Source organism: Alosa pseudoharengus, unplaced genomic scaffold (genome assembly GCF_046254945.1).
Source record: "Alosa pseudoharengus isolate Yale_2024_CS ecotype anadromous, Long Island Sound unplaced genomic scaffold, YU_APseudo_1.1 YU_APseudo_1.1_scf_23, whole genome shotgun sequence".
Lineage (NCBI taxonomy): Eukaryota > Metazoa > Chordata > Actinopteri > Clupeiformes > Clupeidae > Alosa > Alosa pseudoharengus.
In genome coordinates, this window is record NW_027468685.1 from 21,684,206 (window position 1) to 21,703,822 (window position 19,617).

General features: G+C 41.6%; 4 protein-coding genes across 11 annotated transcripts; all 4 read right to left on the reverse strand.

Moving 5' to 3' along the window:
* Nucleotides 1-73: 73 nt before the first annotated feature.
* Nucleotides 74-4,040, reverse strand: rnf139 (ring finger protein 139). 2 transcript variants are annotated; one of them, XM_076302028.1, is made up of 3 exons: nucleotides 3,720-4,040; nucleotides 1,100-2,965; nucleotides 74-991 (listed from the first exon to the last, which is right to left on the reverse strand). In XM_076302028.1, the coding sequence occupies exons 1-2, from the start codon at nucleotides 3,880-3,882 to the stop codon at nucleotides 1,110-1,112; spliced, it is 2,019 nt and encodes a 672-aa protein (XP_076158143.1). In that variant the 5' UTR covers nucleotides 3,883-4,040; the 3' UTR covers nucleotides 74-991; nucleotides 1,100-1,109. The 2 variants fall into 2 exon arrangements, with proteins under 2 accessions (XP_076158143.1, XP_076158142.1); XM_076302027.1 differs by having other exon boundaries at nucleotides 74-2,965.
* Nucleotides 4,041-5,596: 1,556 nt separating this feature from the next.
* LOC143140893 (deoxyribonuclease TATDN1-like) lies at nucleotides 5,597-9,257 on the reverse strand. Of its 6 annotated transcripts, none has more exons than XM_076302034.1 (9): nucleotides 9,137-9,257; nucleotides 8,040-8,105; nucleotides 7,900-7,949; nucleotides 7,745-7,808; nucleotides 7,445-7,588; nucleotides 7,235-7,277; nucleotides 7,051-7,136; nucleotides 6,912-6,952; nucleotides 5,597-5,872 (listed from the first exon to the last, which is right to left on the reverse strand). In XM_076302034.1, the coding sequence occupies exons 2-9, from the start codon at nucleotides 8,077-8,079 to the stop codon at nucleotides 5,837-5,839; spliced, it is 504 nt and encodes a 167-aa protein (XP_076158149.1). In that variant the 5' UTR covers nucleotides 8,080-8,105; nucleotides 9,137-9,257; the 3' UTR covers nucleotides 5,597-5,836. The 6 variants fall into 6 exon arrangements, with proteins under 6 accessions (XP_076158149.1, XP_076158150.1, XP_076158148.1 ...); XM_076302035.1 differs by having other exon boundaries at nucleotides 9,122-9,184; XM_076302033.1 differs by lacking the exon at nucleotides 9,137-9,257 and adding an exon at nucleotides 8,413-8,505.
* On the reverse strand, nucleotides 9,156-11,648 carry LOC143140892 (E3 ubiquitin-protein ligase RNF139-like). Its single transcript, XM_076302029.1, has 2 exons — nucleotides 11,276-11,648; nucleotides 9,156-10,555 (listed from the first exon to the last, which is right to left on the reverse strand). The coding sequence occupies exons 1-2, from the start codon at nucleotides 11,436-11,438 to the stop codon at nucleotides 9,156-9,158; spliced, it is 1,563 nt and encodes a 520-aa protein (XP_076158144.1). The 5' UTR covers nucleotides 11,439-11,648.
* Nucleotides 11,649-13,050: 1,402 nt separating this feature from the next.
* LOC143140895 (deoxyribonuclease TATDN1-like) lies at nucleotides 13,051-19,551 on the reverse strand. Of its 2 annotated transcripts, XM_076302037.1 has the most exons (12): nucleotides 19,408-19,551; nucleotides 19,031-19,096; nucleotides 18,891-18,940; nucleotides 18,736-18,799; nucleotides 18,444-18,587; nucleotides 14,535-14,577; nucleotides 14,351-14,436; nucleotides 14,212-14,252; nucleotides 14,050-14,126; nucleotides 13,895-13,965; nucleotides 13,457-13,583; nucleotides 13,051-13,296 (listed from the first exon to the last, which is right to left on the reverse strand). In XM_076302037.1, the coding sequence occupies exons 1-12, from the start codon at nucleotides 19,493-19,495 to the stop codon at nucleotides 13,194-13,196; spliced, it is 960 nt and encodes a 319-aa protein (XP_076158152.1). In that variant the 5' UTR covers nucleotides 19,496-19,551; the 3' UTR covers nucleotides 13,051-13,193. The 2 variants fall into 2 exon arrangements, with proteins under 2 accessions (XP_076158152.1, XP_076158153.1); XM_076302038.1 differs by lacking the exons at nucleotides 19,031-19,096; nucleotides 19,408-19,551 and having other exon boundaries at nucleotides 18,444-18,574; nucleotides 18,891-18,946.
* Nucleotides 19,552-19,617: the final 66 nt, after the last annotated feature.

The following is a 19,617-nucleotide window of genomic DNA, read 5'->3' on the forward strand; positions in this document are numbered from 1 at the left end:
AATTAAAACGATGAAGGATTTCCCCAAAACAAAACCAAATTGCAGCTTTAAAATCAACAACAAAACAACCAGATCACTATTAAAGATTATTTTTTTATTTACATCATCTTTAAAGCAAAAGGCAAAATGAACATTTGCACCTTTTCAAAAGCAAAAAAAAAAATAAGGATGAATCATAAAATTCCTTCATTGACAGAAAGTGAAAGCACAACTATTCCACAGAATAAATCAAATTATTTTCACTTCCTGATTAGAATAACCTAGATCAGCACACACATAATTTTTCACCATTAATTCACCAGTTTCTCTGCCTGTTGCATTAAATTATTATTATTTTTTAAATAGCATCTTGCATGTCTTGCTCTCCCTCAGTCAGCCAATGTGCCAAATTCTAAATGGAAACCAAAAATGAATGATTGCAAATGAAACAATAAAATAGCAGTGGTTGCCTTTAACAGATCACTGATGGAACTGTCCAGTTGAAATGCAGAGATTGATGCTTTAACACAGATATGGTCTGAGTCAAACAATGCAGCGTGGAGGCTGCAGTTTTTCTCACTCCAACAGCCAAAAGTCCAGTGGCTTTTGAAAAACATCCATTGTAATACAGCCTCCTCTTTTCCAAGGGAAAGAGTATGTTTTTTTTTAATTACATGTACAACAATGTACACAGATTTAAGCAAGGTCACACAAGAGACCAGTAGTAATGACAGAGGTATATCAGTGATTACAGTAGCATGTCACGTTTAATCAGACCTCTCGTTCTGTTGTTGATCTCCATCTCCCTTTGAGTCATGGACAGACCCAAAGCACACACAAACACACACACACACACACACACACAAACCCCCATGGCATCCCTAAGAGGAAGGAGAAGTAGAAAAGGAATGTGCGTCTCTCGCTGAACTCAAAGCCTCCACCCACTTCGTATAGGCACTCACACCATAAACCTCCACAAGCCCTTTGAGAAACAAACACAAACAAAACAAAACTAAAAGGAGACAAATAAATGACATCCCTGATGTTGACAAAAATTAAGATGGTAACTTAAATATATATATATATATATATATATTTAAAATATATTTTCATAGCCTACTATTCATAAATCAATCGCCATTGGAATCTGTATCATCATTAATGTAGTCCTCCTCTATGGGTGTGCCTCCGTTTAGTGTGCCCCACTCATCTTCGTCGTATTCTATACTGTCATTGTCTTCCAGCAGCTCATTGTCAGGATCTGCCCCACCTGCTGCGGCTGCTGCCCCCTCTGCCCTGCCCGGGGCTGCAAACTCGTCCGGGTCCCCCCCGGGGTCTGCATAGCCATTGTTGTTGGAGAACGCCGCCCTGTCTCGCGCCTCGTCCTCGATGTAGACTTTTTGGTGGCACATGGGGCAGGTGTCCTGGATGTAGAGCCACTTGCGCAAGCAGAGCGCGTGGAAGTAGTGGTGGCAGGGCGTGATGCGTGCCGAGGTGGCGAACTCTTGGTAGCAGATGGCGCACACGTCCTCAATGTCGTCCAGCTGGGAACCCTTGACCTCTGGCAGAGAGTTGATCTTTTTGACCGCTGTGCGGCGGTTGATGAAGGTCTTCCAGCCGTTCCTGGCTTGCAGGTAGATGTTGAAGTAGGCATGCAAGCACATCATGCAGGCGCGGATCTTGCTCCCCGACTCGAACATCATGGTGTAGGCGCCGTTGCCGAACATGATGACGCCAAAGATGAACTCGATGACGTTGCCCGTGGACCGCACGTAGTAGACATAGTCGTCCAGCCGCTCCCACAGGACGTTGTGATAGCCGTCCACCATGAAGAGCGTGTACACCGTCAGCGACACCACCACCTTGAGGCACAGCTCCACACAGAAGGCTGTCACGGCGAACAGCCACGTGTTCAGGACGTAGTGGTGCCAAAGGGCATAGCTGAGGGCCACCGGCAGCACAAAGAGCGCCAGGGACACCAGCAGGACGGGCAGGTGGCGTCGCACGGACAGTACGTGCGAGGCGCTGAGCGACATGAGCACGGGGTCCGTCATGCCGTGGATGAAGTGCAGGATGGCCGTCAGCAGCAGGCACATGTTGCGGCTGAGCCGCACCAGGCGCTCCTCGGGGTCCAGGCCACTCAGGCCCGTCTGCAGCGCCAGGATGAAGAAGAGCACAGGCGCCACGAAGCCCAGCCGCTTGTCCTCCTCCTCGGTGGAGCCGATGAAGGCCAGGATGCTCAGGCCCAGGTAGTGTGCCATCGAGGAGATGACGGCGCTCATGCCCAGCACGGTGAGTGTGGAGTCACAGCCGCTGATGATCAGGTTGCTGAAGAGGTCCCAGCACACATCCCATGTCAGCGTGGCCTGTTGGCCACTCTCGTGGCGCACCACCTTCACCACGTAGACCAGGATGACCGCCTGGGCGGTCATACGCGTCAGCCAGAAGACCCGCAGTACGTCCGGGAAGCGGATGCGCTTCCAGGTGTCCTCCAGCAGCAGTTGCACGCCGTAGATGCGGTACATGTGGCGCAGCAGCAGGTAAACATAGCGGCACGAGTAGTAGAACCACTTGAGTTTGAGCAGCAAGCAGGCAGCCGTGTTGAGCGCCAGCACGAAGCCCGAGGCCACGGCCACCAGCTGCCGCACGTCCACCGGCAGCTCGATAATCAGACCCCACAGCGGGATCATGATGTCCAGGAACACCAGCGCTGCAAACGTGGACTGGACGTTGAGCAGCACCACGTAGCCCAGGCCGAAGAGCAGCTGCACAACCGCCATACCCAGCCAGAGCGTGGGGCCGTTGCGTGGAAGCAGCCGGAAGCCCAATGCCGCTTTGTAGTAGGCACTGTAGAAGTCTATGTGTGACGTGGCATAGTAGTTGATCATGACAGCCACAGCGCCCAGCATCACGGCGAAGAACAGTGTATAAAACTTGAACAGGGCCTTCTGGGAGAGGACCAGCACCACGCTGGATACCAAAATACCTGGGGGGGAAAGCACATTTTAATGTTTAAGTTAGACTGAGGGGCAGCATATTTACTTTAACTAGATAAATTGATACGCACATCTCTATACATACATGTATGTGTGAATGATACATGCTATATCATTTTTACACAATATGTAGCTTATTATTGTTTATTTAATATTTTTACCAATGTTCATACAACTTTTCAGATGCATATACTTAATACAACATTAACAATTAAACATTTCACCACTAATAGTCCTCACATATAACAATTAATTACAACAAAGATGAGTGATTTGAGTGTTTCACATTCATATCCAAAGGCCTCTGTTGTCCAGATAGAACATTTAACTGTAACGTTACAGTAAACCTTACCTGGTTGGCTAATACTTTTTAGTTAGCAGCTACACAAGTTGATTTACAGGCTACTTATCGAAACATTCCTCCCAGCGTTAGTTCACTGGCTAACGTTACCTGTGTTACTTTCCAACCACATAATAGCTTGGCCAACTGAGAGGAAAACTGGTTTTAATTAGCCTGGAAAACAAGGGCAAGGTTGTTATCGCTAGCAAATCGGCTTTGGAGGGAGTGAAGGCCGAAGCTCATTTTGACAGGTGTCGCGACTGACTAACGTTAGGGGCTAATGCTATGAAGCTAATGTTAGCAAGCATCCAGTAAAGGAAGAATAACATTGTCAGCTAGCTCTCGATAGTTAGTTTTATGCCATTGGTCAATGGTTGAACAAAAATGACGTTTTAGTATCTTACCAAAAACTCTTATTAAAACCCTCCCAGCTGTCCCGGCCCATCCAGTCCCAGGATCATGGTAAGAATTAAAAATGGCGTCGATAATAAAGATGCACGGTACGCGGAGTGCCACATCCAGTACGGCCAAGGCCTGTTGACCGATTCGGACGTTAGTTGACGCCATGGCACAGGCCGCTGTCCCAGAGGGACTAAGTCTTTCGAAAAGGATATTCCAATAACTTCGGTTTTCAAGAGACCGTCGCTTGTTACTACTTCGGACACGTTATTTTACCGGATCCCCATGATCCGCCATCTTCGCTTTCCTCCTGTTGCTATGCGAAGAACGCGGAAGTAAGTGGAGCTTTTGAATTCTACGTGACGTATATTTCGACGTAAGGTGTGGCCCTGGTGTCTGGTGTGGCCATGCAACTTTTGACATGCACTTTGTTATTTGGGGGGGCTGATGTTATGGGATTGGGGTGGGGATGTGTAGTCAATAATGGTGTTATACACTTAACAGTTAAGTTTTTACTAGAGGTGATGTAAAGGAAGTAACTTTGGGTGGGACATTTTTATAAATGGCCTGACATTGTTATCCCCTCGCTCTTTTGGTTGTCAATACTACTTCTGAGACAGAGGATGAATTTTGACTGACCACAGGCACCATTTTGAAAAGTCGTTTACTACAGTATATTGAAAATGAAAAGTATATTGAAATTCACTGGTGTACAGTCTGTGTGTTTATTTGTGTATAGTATGTATATTTGTATAACACAATGTGTCAATGAAGTAGCATAAAGCTACGTCAGGTCCATTTGTATCTGCATTTGTGTGTATCTGTCTACTTTCTTTTGAGAGGTCTCTCCTGTGCTGACATCTCTTCTGGCCCACCTCAATGGTAAAACTGTTGTTCTCCAACCCCATCAATGAAATTCACATTCCACAAATCAGGCTTTAAGTCACATGTTACACTCAAGGCTCGTGGGCCGATGCGACCCGCCACATCATTTTATGTGTCCCACGAGAGCTTGAGAGTAGCCTAGTTTGTTATTCACTTAAAAATTGTTGTCTTTAATGGAGTAATGATGAGGGTTTCTTAATCTGAGAAATGATCTTCTAATAACAGAGAAATGTGAGTACCCACATACAGTATATTTTTACATTTATGTATATGTGTATACATTTATGCACAAGCATATGTTTTTGTTACCAAACTCATTTAAGATAAATAAATAAACTGTACAATAGTTGTACACTTGAATATCTGCTTGCTGTAATAGTTGGTAATTCTACTTTCAAAGGTTCTGATTCTGAAAGCTAGTTCATTTGTTGGTAATCAATAATATTAGAAAACAGAGGCAATTGTGTAATAATATTATACATATTATGACACATTTACAGTCTTTGAGTTACAACCGGCCCTTTGAGGACAACCATAATGCTGATGTGGCTCAGGATGAAAATAAGTTTGACCCCCTGCTTTAAATTCCACATTCCACAGTTTAGGAATGAGATAAAGATAGTGATTAACTTTTATGTTGTATTTAGGTCTGGAGATTTCTCATCTGCCTTCGGACAAGTAAATGTCATCTCGGATGGTTAAAATAGTGTTCATGTTAATGAACTATGTATTATGCAATGGTCCATATTATAGGATTACAGTGACCATGTTTTTACTCAGATTATGTTAATCTGCAGGTTGAACATCTCTATAGAAATGTGGTCATGTTTGCATGATAAATGTCCATGTAGATAAGCATTATGTGTGGAATATTAAGTGGCATGTACAAGCCTATGCCTAGAGAATTTTCTTCCACTCCTAACTTCTGCATGTTAGACTTCCGCTAATGTGTAAATACAGTATATTGTTAGATGTTGTTATTCATGACTTATTATTTTAGTAAAACAATGTTTTATTGGATTACATAAATACAATCATCAAGAATCAGGGTTTCTCATATACAATACCACCATATTGCACCATATTTATTTAGACTTTTGTGCTTCAGAAGCATTTTCTTACTGAAAACAAATAGACTGGAATCAATGTGGTAAGACATTGTGAACATCATTAGCTCCCTGTAAAGAAGACTTTCATTGTGTTGTTGTAAACAGTATTAGCCAGCTCCAATGGGTCCTCATTCCTTCCTGCAGCCATGATCTCTAGAACTTGTCTGAAAAAGAGGTGGAATAAGTCTTATTTTAAATTATTGACAAATGGGATGAATTAATGCTAAAAAGAGGCCTGTCTAGGAACACACACAAACTTTTTTCACAGCAACATTCTCTTCAATCTCTGTAACCCTCTCAGTGGGAGCAAACCGTGTATTTCTACACGCCTCTGTTCCTGAGAAATCCCAAGCTAAACAGTGGCTAGTTTTCATCAAAATCACTGTTTTTTTCTAGCCTGGCTAGCGCCACCACTTCTCAATGAGACGTGGTCTGGGAACCAAACGTTCATTTTCTCGTATTTGAAAAAAAATGCCCAGATCCCTTTATTGGGTGCCACGGATGTCTATCAAATGCGTCTGTGCATAGCTCATCATCGTCTTGCTTTCCCCCCTGTTCTGTGATTGGTTCCCTATCTGAGGCAAAAATTAGGGCGGTAGTTTCCAGGCTGCCTTAGCAGCGTGAATCAAATCGCGCGCAAGGCAGCATGGGAACACCCAGGTTAGTTTTTTTCTAGAAATGGAGATATAATGTCTTTCATGAAATATTAAGTGTTGCCTGTAAACTTTCCGGGAAGTGATCATCGAGACCTGGCGAGACTGCCACCTAGTGATAGACCCACGAAAATGGCCTGGTTTTGAGATGACGTGCATGCGTCACTGATTCGACCCAAAGTGGCAACCGAGTTATGATAAAATGTCCAGATAAAATGTCCAGATTGTGCGTTTTCATGAGTTTTCGATCGTCATATATTTCATTTCCATTCATCACAGACTTCCCAAAATCACATATAAGGTGTGTCTAGTTTCGTAATTTAAAAAAAAAAAAGCTAAAAACTTAATATTACGTTTTTGGCACTCAACGCATTTTGGCACTCAATGAGTTAATACCAATGTATAAATCTAAGTCGATGAGGGCCGCTGCATCCTCTTTGGTTCCATCAAAAGAATGCACCTACAATGGTGAAAAAACAATACAGAGTCTGGGCATGAAGGAGGAGGATTCAATAGCACAGAAACATAGCATATATGGATAATTTCTTACCACACCTCCAACACATCTGTCCCTGTTTCGCTTCATGATTTCTGCAAAAAGGGGAGGGTAGAGATCAACTCTCTGCACCCATCAAAAATCAAAGAGAGAGTAGTGTCATAGTAATAACTAAGTAGTGTAATGGTAATACCAATAAATTCCTTATGTGAGTTTCTACAGTGGAGGAACATGGGCAGTTTGGTTTCTTCAGCCAAATCAAACTGCTTCTCAAAGTATCTGCCAAATCAAGGAAGCATATTAGGGGATCTGAATGTTTCTGTAGAATACCTGTAAGGTCACACTGTGTGCTTAGAAATATATTATAAATAGCTTACATAAGTTGTGTTTCTTTTGGGCAGAATTCCAGCCTATCGAAATCTGTGGAAAATATATATCAATATATCAATGATGTAGCATCCATAGTCAGATTGAAAGTTCACCCATACCTAAACATTGGTCTAAAATGGTGGTAAAAGTATTGTGCACATTATAGCTTACAGACATACTGGTAACTAGTACACAGAGTGGATCAGACTGTTGCTCACCAAGACCACATTCTCCGATAGCCACCACTTTGCTTTTGTTTGACACTGCTAGTTCCCTCAGTGATCCAAAGTACTGATCTGGGCCGTTCTGCTCAAGCTCACTACAGCGTGTTGGATGACAACCTACAGTGCTGTAAAATTCATCTGGTCAAAAGTTGGAGAATTGGTACTTAGTGAAAAGGGAGCAATAAGGCAAACTGGATTAATTTCAAACAGACACATATTTTGTGACTTTTCTCTAAGTAAGTGTGTAAGGGCAGAACCACTAATCAATACAGACTATAAGAAACTAAATCAAACCTCTGGACTCTGCCATCTTGAGGGCCTCCTTGCTGTCCTCAAGGTTTCCTCCAGTAATCATGAACTGCACAAAATAAATTCAGCAGCATTAGTGTTTTATGTAACCTACACTTGTCTTAATTCAGCATACATTTTAATTTCCTGTCTCAGATTACCATATTCACCCAAACACTGGTTGCTCTTTCAATAATGTGATCAAAGTCATCTGCAAATATAAGAAGCAAGTGAGCACGGGGGTATCCAGATATTCAGAAACATGCTGCTGAACAACATGTTACAGATAGAAGCAGCATACCTTCATGTTTCTTGTTTCCTCTGTAGATTCCCCAAAACATGGGATCTATCAAATTTATCCCAATATCTGTAAAAGATAAAGACACGTGATGGATATTGACAGAAATGCAGTAGTAATTCCTCGCCAAGGTCTCCTCTAAACCGTAGCTTGAATGTACTCTTCTGTAAGTCATTTGGGATAAAAGTGTCTAAATTAATGTAAATGGAAGTCGTGAAGAGTAAAAACTATGGGAATCACATCAGACATTCTAGCTAACGTTGGCAGCTGCAACATTCACTGAGCCGATTGCATGTGGATTTGTGAGCATTTAAAATGTGTTTATCGAAAATTGTTTAGAACACTTAGTTAACATCACACCAACATATCTACTTACCAATGAATTTGAAACTTGCCATGACGGTAGCATTAATTTGACAGGCTGTAGAAACACACTCCACATGCAAGCCTGGCAACTCCCATAATTCCCCAAATCGTAATTATTGTAGTAGATGCGTACGATTAAGTCTTGATTTATTTAAATATCTTAAACTATGGACAGTATATCCAGGCTCTGACCACATTACGTCAATAATAGTAAATGTCGATTAATCAAATTCGATTATGCTGAAATAAAAAATAAAAAACACATTTATTTTTTTGCTGCGCAAATACTACAAACAAAACGAATTAACAAGTTGCAAACATCCTTCATGATCCCAGAATTCCGTTCTCTCGTCGTCGAGAGGGTCGATCATAATAACAAGTACCATTGGCGGGGAATAAGTCTCATAGTGAATGTATAACATTATAACGGTATAATGTTACCACCCTAGAAGTATGTGACAGCATTGCATTTGGGTAGCTGCTTGTGTTTTATCACCCTATTTATGTGCATTATATGTCTATGTAGGGATATTTCAGGTGAAGAGTTATAGATATCCCCACAAAACGTGTTGCACGTTTTCTGAAATTGTATGTGTAAATAAATGAGCCATTATCTATTGACAGACATCTCAACTACATAAACCTTAACACTGGATAAAGTCAGGTTCAAATGTATTCTTTTTGTTTTTAATGCCTGCCAAGGAATATAATACTATTACCCCTCCGTGACTGACCGTGATCTTTCTACAAATCTCATCTCAAGACCTTTCTGTTTCTGGAACACTTCCCCTCCACCACTGCATAGATGTTGAAATAGGCGTGCAAGCACATCATGCAGGCGCGGATCTTGCTCCCCGACTCGAACATCATGGTGTAGACGCCGTTGCCGAACATGATGACGCCAAAGATGAACTCGATGATGTTGCCCGTGGTCCGCACGTAGTAGACGTAGTCGTCCAGCCGCTGCCACAGGACGTTGTGATAGCCGTCCACCATGAAGAGCGTGTACACCGTCAGCGACACCATCACCTTGAGGCACAGCTCCACACAGAAGGCTGTCACGGCGAACAGCCACGTGTTCAGGGCGTAGTGGTGCCAAAGCGCATAGCTGAGGGCCACCGGCAGCACAAAGAGCGCCAGGGACACCAGCAGGACGGGCAGGTGGCGTCGCACGGACAGTACGTGCGAGGCGCTGAGCGACATGAGCACGGGGTCCGTCATGCCGTGGATGAAGTGCAGGATGGCCGTCAGCAGCAGGCACATGTTGCGGCTGAGCCGCACCAGGCGCTCCTCGGGGTCCAGGCCACTCAGGCCCGTCTGCAGCGCCAGGAAGAAGAAGAGCACGGGCGCCACAAAGCCCAGCCGCTTGTCCTCCTCCTCGGTGGAGCCGATGAAGGCCAGGATGCTCAGGCCCAGGTAGTGTGCCATCGAGGAGATGACGGCGCTCATGCCCAGCACGGTGAGTGTGGAGTCACAGCCGCTGATGATCAGGTTGCTGAAGAGGTCCCAGCACACATCCCATGTCAGCGTGGCCTGTTGGCCACTCTCGTGGCGCACCACCTTCACCACGTAGACTAGGATGACCGCCTGGGCGGTCATGCGCGTCAGCCAGAAGACCCGCAATACGTCCCGGAAGCGGATGCGCTTCCAGGTGTCCTCCAGCAGCAGTTGCACGCCGTAGATGCGGTACATGTGGCGCAGCAGCAGGTAAACGTAGCGGCACGAGTAGTACAACCACTTGAGCTTGAGCAGCAAGCAGGCAGCCGTGTTGAGCGCCAGCATGAAGCCCGAGGCCACGGCCACCAGCTGCCGCACGTCCACCGGCAGCTCGATAATCAGACCCCACAGCGGGATCATGATGTCCAGGAACACCAGCACTGCAAACGTGGACTGGACGTTGAGCAGCACCACATAGCCCAGGCTGAAGAGCAGCTGCACAACCGCCATACCCAGCCAGAGCGTGGGGCCGTTGCGTGGAAGCAGCCGGAAGCCCAATGCCGCTTTGTAGTAGGCACTGTAGAAGTCTATGTGTGATGTGGCATAGTAGTTGATCATGACAGCCACAGCGCCCAGCATCACGGCGAAGAACAGAGTATAAAACTTGAACAGGGCCTTCTGGGAGAGGACCAGCACCACGCTGGATACCAAAATACCTGGGGGGGAAAGCACATTTTAATGTAGTTAGACTGAGGGGCAGCATATTTACTTTAACTAGACAAATTGATACGCACATCTCTATATAATACATACATGTGTGTGTGGATGATACATGCTATATCATTTTTACACAATATGTAGCTTATTGTTTATTTAATATATTTTACCAATGTTAATACAACTTTTCAGATGCATATACTTAATACAACATTAACTATTAAACATTTCACAACTATAGTCCTCACATATAACAATTAATTACAACAAAGATGAGTGATTTGAGTGTTTCACATTCATATCCAAAGGCCTCTTTTGTCCAGATAGAACATTTAACGTTACAGTAAACTTCGTGAATTGTGATGACCTGTCAACGTTACCTGGTTGGCTAATACTTTTTAGTTACACAAGTTGATTAACAGGCTTCTTATCGAAACATTCCCCCCAGCGTTAGTTCACTGCAAGGCTAACGTTACCTGTGTTGCTTTCCAACTTATGCTTTTCACATAATAGCTTGGCCAACTAACGGCTTTGGAGGGAGTGAAGGCCGAAGCTCATTTTGACAGGTGTTGCGACTGACTAACGTTAGGGGCTAATGCTATGAAGCTAATGTTAGCAAGCATCCAGTAAAGGAAGAATAACATTGTCAGCTAGCTCCCGATAGTTAGTTTTATGCCATTGGTCAATGGTTTAACAAAAATGACGTTTTAGTATCTTACCAAAAACTCTTATTAAAACCCTCCCAGCTGTCCCGGCCCATCCAGTCCCAGGATCATGGTAAGAATTAAAAACGGAGTCGATAATAAAGATGCACGGTACGCGGAGTGCCACATCCAGTACGGCCAAGGCCTGTTGACCGATTCGGACGTTAGTTGACGCCATGGCACAGGCCGCTGTCCCAGAGGGACCAAGTCTTTCGAAAAGGATATTCCAATAACTTTGGTTTTCAAGAGACCGTCGCTTGTTACTACTTCGGACACGTTATTTTACCGGATCCCCATGAACGCGGCAGTAAGTGGCGCTTTTGAATTCTACGTGACGTAGATTTCGACGTAAGGTGTGGCCCTGGTGTCTGGTGTGGCCATGCAACTTTTGACATGCACTTTGTTATTTGGGGGGGGGGGCTGTGTAGTCAATGTCTTATACACTTAACAGCTAAGTTTTTACTAGAGGTGATGTAAAGGAAGTAACTTTGGGTGGGACATTTTTATAATGGCCTGACATTGTTATCCCCTCACTCTTTTGGTTGTCAATACTACTTCTGAGACAGAGGATGAATTTTGACTGACCACAGGCACCATTTTGAAAAGTCGTTTACTACAGTATATTGAAAATGAAAAATATTTTGAAATTCACTGGTGTACAGTCTGTGTGTTTATTTGTGTATAGTATGTATATTTGTATAACACAATGTGTCAATGACGTAGCATAAAGCTAAGTCAGGTCCATTTGTATCTGCATTTGTGTGTATCTGTCTACTTTCTTTTGAGAGGTCTCTCTTGTGCTGACATCTCTTCTGGCCCACCTCAATGGTAAAACTGTTGTTCTCCAACCCCATCAGTGAAATTCACATTCCACAAATCAGGCTTTAAGTCACACTCAAGGCCCGTGGGCCGATGCAGTCCGCCACATCATTTTATGTGAGAGCTTGAGAGTAGCCTAGTTTGTTATTCACTTGAAAATTGTTGAAATGATCTTCTAATAACACAGAGAAATGTGAGTACCATACATTTATGTACATGCGTATACATTTATGCACAAGCATATGTTTTTGTTACCAAACTCATTTAAAATAAATAAATAAACTGTACAATAGTCGTACACTTGAATATCTGCTTGCTGTAATAGTTGGTAATTCTACTTTCAAAGGTTCTGATTCTGAAAGCTAATTTGTTGGTAATCAATAATATTAGAATGCATAGGGAATTGTGCAATAACATTCTACATATTATGACACATTTGCAGTCTTTGAGTTACAACCGGCCCTTTGAGGACAACCACAATGCTGATGTGGCCCAGGATGAAAATTAGTTTGACCCCCTGCTTTAAGTTCCACATTCCACAGTTTAGGAATGAGATAAAGATAGTGATTAACTTTTATGTTGTATTTAGGTCTGGGGATTTCTAATCTGCCTTTGGACAAGTAAATGTCATCTCGGATGGTTAAAATAGTGTTCATGATAATAAATGGTCCATATTATAGGATTACAGTGACCATGTTTTCACTCAGATTATGTTAATCTGCAGGTTGAACATCTCTATAGAAATGTGGTCATGTTTGCATGTCCATGTAGATAAGCATTATGTGTGGAATATTAAGTGGCATGTATAAGCCTATGCCTAGAGAATTTTCTTCCACCCCTAACTTCTGCACGTTAGACTTCCGCTAATGTCTAAATATAGTATATTGTTAGATGTTGTTATTCATGACTTATTATTTTAGTAATAACAATGTTTCATTGGATTACATAAATACAATCATCAAGAATCAGGGTTTCTCATATACAATACCACCATATTGCACCATATTTATTTAGATTTTTGTGCTTCAGAAGCATTTTCTTACTGAAAACAAATAGACTGGAATCAATGTGATACATTTGTGAATTAATTCACTGTAAGACATTGTGAACGTCATTAGCTCCCTGTAAAGAAGACTTTCATTGTGTTGTTGTAAACAGTATTAGCCAGCTCCAAAGGGTCCTCATTCCTTGCTGCAGCCATGATCTCTAGAACTTGTCTGAAAAAGAGGTGGAATAAGTCTTATTCTAAATTATTGACAAATGGGATGAATTAATGCTAAAACGAAGCCTGTCTAGGAACACACACAAACTTTTTTCACAGCAACATTCTCTTTAATTTCTGTAACTTTACCTACCTAGAAACTAAATTTGACTTACATTATATGGCATGGCTCATTACGGTCCTTAAGGCAATGCCCAGCTTCCCATTTCTTCTTGGTGGGAAAAGTAGTTTTGATGTGCTTTGCACCCGCATGCGTGTTTTTCACACCACACCACGGAGCATCTGCAAGAGGGAAGAAATCCATCACCACATAAAATTAGATTGTTCATACTAAATTTGTTAAATGACTAGGAAAACAGAAGCACTTTGTTTTGAGGAAAAGGATAACAGAGTTTACTCAGTTAACTCAGTTCTTCAATTGATGGAACAATATTTTGATTTGAACAAAAATTGATAAGTAATATAAAATCACAGTTATTGCATTAACTAGTCTACTGTAGGCAGCCTACAGAGGAAAACAAGAATCAGCCTCAGACTGATATTTTTAACTAAATTCAATTCTTTTGTAAGAAAAAAAACTCTTTTGTAAAAACCTGTTTCGATCATCAGCCTTTCAGAGGGGATGGACTTCATAGCTTCCACATTTGCTTCTGTTTTCAGAGAACTGAAATAGAAAGTCCAGGTAGCTTTTAGATAAAGTCATGCCTAAATATAATAAAATTATCTATGAAAAGAGAACAACTCTCACCAGCCATTAATACCAATATATAAATCTAAGTCGATGAGGGCCGCTGCATCCTCCTTGGTTCCATCAAAAGAATGCACCTACAATGGTGAAAAACAATACAAAGTCTGAGCATGAAGGAGTAGGATTCAATAGCACAGAAAGATAATATGGATATTTTCTTACCACACCTCCAACACATCTGTCCCTGTTTCGCTTCATGATTTCTGCGAAAAGGGGAGGGTATAGATCAACTCTCTGCACCCATCAAAAATCAAAGAGAAAGTAGTGTCATAGTAATAACCAAGTAGTGTAATGGTAATACCAATAAATTCCTTATGTGAGTTTCTACAGTGGAGGAACATGGGCAGTTTGGTTTCTTCAGCCAAATCAAACTGCTTCTCAAAGTATCTGCCAAATCAAGGGCGCATATTAGGGGATTTGAATGTTTCTGTAGCATACCTGTAAGGTCACACTGTGTGCTTAGAAGTATATTACAAATAGCTTACATAAGTTGTGTTTCTTTTGGGCAGAATTCCAGCCTATCAAAATCTGTGGAAAATATATATCAATATATCAATGATCAGTGTTGGGCAAGTTACTTCAAAATCGAAATGTATTATGCATTACTTATTACTGTCATTTCAAAGTAATTTGTTACATTATAATACTAGATGTACCGCAGAGCGGTACAAAATATGACCGCCGCCCAATCCAGCACATTTTTTCCACAAAAATAAATCACGCTGAAAGGCCTATATGATTCTAACTGTCTTATGCATTATCCACACTCAATTCTCACTGGTATCTGCTAGACAACAAGTACCAAAACATGATTAGTTCATAGATTTCACATGTAAAATTCATTTTATACAACCCCACCCCCATCTTGCCTGTTCATAATTCTGAGAAATTCTTGAATTGTGTGCATGTGTGCGTGTACACGTTTATGTTTATGTGTGTGGGTGTGTGTGTGTGTGTGTGCATGCTTGTGTGTTTGCCTGCGTATGTGTGTTTGTGCATGTGAATGCATGCGTACATATGTCTACTGTGTGAGTATGTGTCATACGTATGATTACTGTGAATGTATGTGTGTGTGTGTGTGTGTATCTGTTTATGCACATGTGTGCACATGGAATGGGTTAACATGACCCCTGGAGGCAAACATACGGAAAAAATTGGTCATCCTAGGCCCTGCGGTTCTCAAGATATTCACAGAAAACTGTGTCTGTCCTACCCTCCTTTCGGGGGGTCCAGTACAGCGGGGGGTGGGGGGGGGTTGGGGGGGCGGGGGCTACAGATCAAAACAAAAAACGATGTTTCCATGCTATCCATGTGGGGTTACATGCCCACCAAGTTTCGTGTGCCCCGGTCTTTCAGTGTCCCGGGAATCCTTGTTGGTGTACGGTCACTAAATGTACACATAAATTGAACGAAAGTTCACAAAACTTGGCATGCATTCGGAGGGTGTCATAATGCTAAAACTATATTGTAAATCAAAGGTTAAAGAAACTGTATGTAAGATTGTGGCCAAAACTGGTACTGCAATCACTTTCAAACTACTGTAGAGCAGGGGTCTCAAACTCCCGGCCCGCGGGCCAAATCCGGCCCGTGTCCGGCCCAATTCCGGCCCGCGACCTATGTCAAAATAATAATGTAATCGGGCCCTTGAGGGTATTTTTAATTGCGACAAACAACGATACTGATTAAAATAGACAATATATCCAAGTACGGTGACAAATCTCATTTGTACTCTCCTCCACTATTTGCTAGACATCCAGAGCTTGATTCAAAACAAAATCGCTGCACAAAGTTTTCAGGAAATACTTGTATTACACGCGAGAAACACGAAGACGTGCATTTGTAATGACGCGGAAGCGATGCAATAGTTTTGCACAAATTGAAGCAGACATAGGCCTACACCAAATGTTGAAAAACGTTCACGTGTGATGAAGTCTTGGGTAGGCTATGTTATTCACCTATTCTGATTCTGAAGGAGAATATCCTTTTGGAGATTATGATCGATCGTCTAATTGACTCTGAATGGAGGTGCGTGAATGGAGGTGCGTCTTTGCGTGTATACCACGGTGTCCACTAGCATACCATGCTTATTTTGGCCCTCTGCCCAACATAGCTTGGAGGTTGCAGTGGTAATAGTGATGATGGTGTTCGTAATGGACGTGGTACAGACAGCAGGGGTAGTAGAAATAGGGCTCTGAAGAACTACAAAGTCACCCACGATATAGGAACTGATTTGACCATGATACTTTATAGTAGGCCTTGTGGTTATAGGCCAGTAATAGCAGAGAGGGTTCAAGCGGAGCACAAGGATCTTTGGTAATAGTTTACTATTGTTGGTATACATCTTAGGTGTTTTCCTGTTAATTTGTTACGTGGGTAATATGACAAAAAAGAAAGTAAACCTGCTATGTTCATCCAGTATTTACTGAAATGTGCATAATTTGAGGTGCTTGCCATCCAGTGGCAAATTAGATGGGTACATTTACCCCCTTCATAAACTTTTGTTTATACTCAAAGATTTGTACATTTACAGTAGGACTTTATCTCTGACCACTTTCAAGCCATGGCCTTTTGAAATTTTGATATAAAAATCCAATGGTGTTGCTTTCTTAACCCTGACGCCTAGTTTGCCAGGTTTAAAATAGTTATGAGAGGAAAATATTTTTATTTGGTGTGAAACACACACATAGGCCTACTTGTTTTTATGCTTTTTTGTTTGTTTTTATAATTTGTATTATTTATTTAATCATTATTTTATTTATGAGCTAAGGTTGCTAGCACAGGTGTCTAAAAATAGATAAAACTTTCTGTTTGTAGTTTTTGTGTTTGGAAATACAATATTTGAAAAAAACATTGCATTTTAGGAAATAGCCATTCTTTTTTTGTATTATTCTTTAACACTGACGTGGCCCTCCAACAAGAAGACATTGGCAGAAGTGGCCCCCAGCTCATTTGAGTTTGAGACCCCTGCTGTAGAGCGATGTATCCCCTTCCCCTCCCCTCTGACTGGCAGAGCTGGCAACACGGATGCCGAAACACTACTGACTTTGTGATTACTAGATAGGTGGAGGGTGGCGCATCAGGCCAAAACACAACATGACAACATCAACATCAGTTGAGGGCTGCAACTTTTAAATGACAATATCCTGGCCAGACTACTGTTGTCAGTGATATAAGTATTTGAAATAGCATGATTTCTTAATGTCTAGTGACATATCAGGGCCATTTATGATTAATTGAAATACATTTCTTACATATGGTTCCTTTAATAAAGACATGTCAAGATGGTGGCCTACTGACCATTTTGGTGCCCTAAGTGAGTGGTTTTGAGTGAGTGACATTTAAATGATAACTCAAACACCTAAAGTAAAATAAAAGGCCTATTATTTACAGACCATTACTGTGTGTTTTTAAACATTCATGCTGTTTTCTTATAAATGGTGCTCTGTCACTTTAAGAGCATTGAACTTTATGTTCTCATATTGCCTTTTTGCCAGCTCTTGTTTACAAGCATTGTTTGTTGAGTTACATTGATAGCACAATATATGCACAATGTTAAGTTGTTTTAAGCAGCCTTCATTGCTTTGGAAAGTATGCAATAACATGTTGCTTCACATTTCGTTTTGCAAATAAAAGTGAATTATGAGCCTGGTATCCACCTAGCTATCTGACTGGATTATTTTTTTGTCAACTCGGCATCATGTGCTTCATGTAAATGCTTGGAAAACAAATTATTGAAGACCCACCAATTCCATTCTAGCACTACGTGGTGGAGATTGAGAGAACCCAGGCTATACAATCTTTTTTCTGCATTTCTATCCCTTTATTCTCTTTAGGTTCAATTATGAATTCAAGTTCACAGCTCAAAGCTGACATGCACTAGTTTTTAATTAGCTTTTTTTTTTTAGTTTTTAATGTTTTTAAAAGTTTGTGTTTAATCAAGAATCAATAAGATTAGCATGGCACCAGTCATCTTCAACCAGTATCAGGAGATAACGTTCTACTTTTTTGCGCGGATTTTTTCTCCTCTGTTGTTCTCGCGGTGGTGTTTGCGAGTATCAAAACAAAGCACTGCTTAATTTTTGGTTAAAATGCATTGTAACGCGCATTACTGAAGTTTGTACCGAGTAAAATATTACCCCTTTTTTTTGTAATGCCTTACATTACCGCGTTACCGCAATCAGCAATATATTACAGTAATTACATTACTTTTGTAATGCATTACTCCCAACACTGTCAATGATGTAACATCCATAGTCAGATTGAAAGTTCATCCATACCTAAACATGGGTCTAAAATGGTGGTGAAAGTATTGTGCACATTATAGCTGACAGACATACTGGTAACTAAAATCTATGGGGTTAGTAGTACACAGAGTGGATCAGACTGTTACTCACCAAGACCACATTCTCCGATAGCCACCACTTTGCTTTTGTTTGACACTGCTAGTTCCCTCAGTGATCCAAAGTACTGATCTGGGCCGCTCTGCTCAAACTCACTACAGCGTGTTGGATGACAACCTACAGTGCTGTAAAATTCATCTGGTCAAAAGTTGGAGAATTGGTACTTAGTGAAAAGGGAGCAATAAGGCAAAGTGGATTCATTACAAACAGACACATATTCTGACTTTTCTCTAAGTAAGTGTGTAAGGGCAGAACCACTAATCAATACAGAGAAACTAAATCAAACCTCTGGACTCTGCCATCTTGAGGGCCTCCTTGCTGTCCTCAAGGTTTCCTCCAGTAATCATGAACTGCACAAAATAAATTCAGCTGCATTAGTGTTTTATGTAACATACACTTGTCTTAATTCAGCATACATTTTAATTCCCTGTCTCAGATTACCTTTTTCACCCCAACACTGGTTGCTCTTTCGATAATTTGGACAAAGTCATCTGCAAATATAAGCAGCAAGTGAGCACGGGGGTATCCAGATATTCAGAAACATGCTGCTGAACAACATGTTAGAGATAGAAGCAGCATACCTTCATGTTTCTTGTTTCCTCTGTAGATTCCCCGAAACATAGGATCTGTCAAATTTATCCCAATATCTGTAAAAGATAAAGACACGTGATGGATATTGACAGAAATGCAGTAGTAATTCCTCGCTAAGGTCTCCTCTAAACCGTAGCTTGAATGTACTCTTCTGTAAGTCATTTGGGATAAAAGTGTCTGGTAAATGAATGTAAATGGAAGTCGTTGTGAAGAGTAAACTATGGGAATCACATCAGACATTCTAGCTAACGTTAGCAGCTGCAACATTCACTGAGCCGATTGCATGTGGATTTGTGAGCATTTAAAATGTGTTTATCGAAAATTGTTTAGCACACTTATTTAACATCACACCAACATATCTACTTACCAATGAATTTGAAACTTGCCATGACGGTAGCATTAATTTTGGACAGGCTGTAGAAACACACTCCACATGCAAGCCTGGCAACTCCCATAATTCCCCTAATCGTAATTATTGTAGTAGATGCGTACGATTAAGTCTGGATTTATTTAAATATCTTAAACTATGGACAGTATATCCAGGCTCTGACCACATTACGTCAATAATAGTAAATGT

What these genes read in the sequence shown, in the direction of transcription:
- rnf139 (XM_076302028.1), bottom strand. Translation starts at nt 3,882, where the DNA reads ATGGCGTCAACTAACGTCCGAATCGGTCAACAGGCCTTGGCCGTACTG. An exon ending in GGTTTTAATAAGAGTTTTTG is followed by an intron (nt 2,966 to 3,719) that starts GTAAGATACTAA and finishes TTTCCCCCCCAG; the next exon opens with GTATTTTGGTATCCAGCGTG.
- LOC143140893 (XM_076302030.1), bottom strand. Translation starts at nt 8,211, where the DNA reads ATGACTTACAGAAGAGTACATTCAAGCTACGGTTTAGAGGAGACCTTG. An exon ending in CAAGATGGCAGAGTCCAGAG is followed by an intron (nt 7,589 to 7,744) that starts GTTTGATTTAGT and finishes ACTTTTGACCAG; the next exon opens with ATGAATTTTACAGCACTGTA. An exon ending in CTCACATAAGGAATTTATTG is followed by an intron (nt 6,953 to 7,050) that starts GTATTACCATTA and finishes CCCTTTTTGCAG; the next exon opens with AAATCATGAAGCGAAACAGG.
- LOC143140892 (XM_076302029.1), bottom strand. Translation starts at nt 11,438, where the DNA reads ATGGCGTCAACTAACGTCCGAATCGGTCAACAGGCCTTGGCCGTACTG. An exon ending in GGTTTTAATAAGAGTTTTTG is followed by an intron (nt 10,556 to 11,275) that starts GTAAGATACTAA and finishes TTTCCCCCCCAG; the next exon opens with GTATTTTGGTATCCAGCGTG.
- LOC143140895 (XM_076302037.1), bottom strand. Translation starts at nt 19,495, where the DNA reads ATGGGAGTTGCCAGGCTTGCATGTGGAGTGTGTTTCTACAGCCTGTCC. An exon ending in AGGAAACAAGAAACATGAAG is followed by an intron (nt 18,941 to 19,030) that starts GTATGCTGCTTC and finishes TTATATTTGCAG; the next exon opens with ATGACTTTGTCCAAATTATC. An exon ending in CAAGATGGCAGAGTCCAGAG is followed by an intron (nt 18,588 to 18,735) that starts GTTTGATTTAGT and finishes ACTTTTGACCAG; the next exon opens with ATGAATTTTACAGCACTGTA.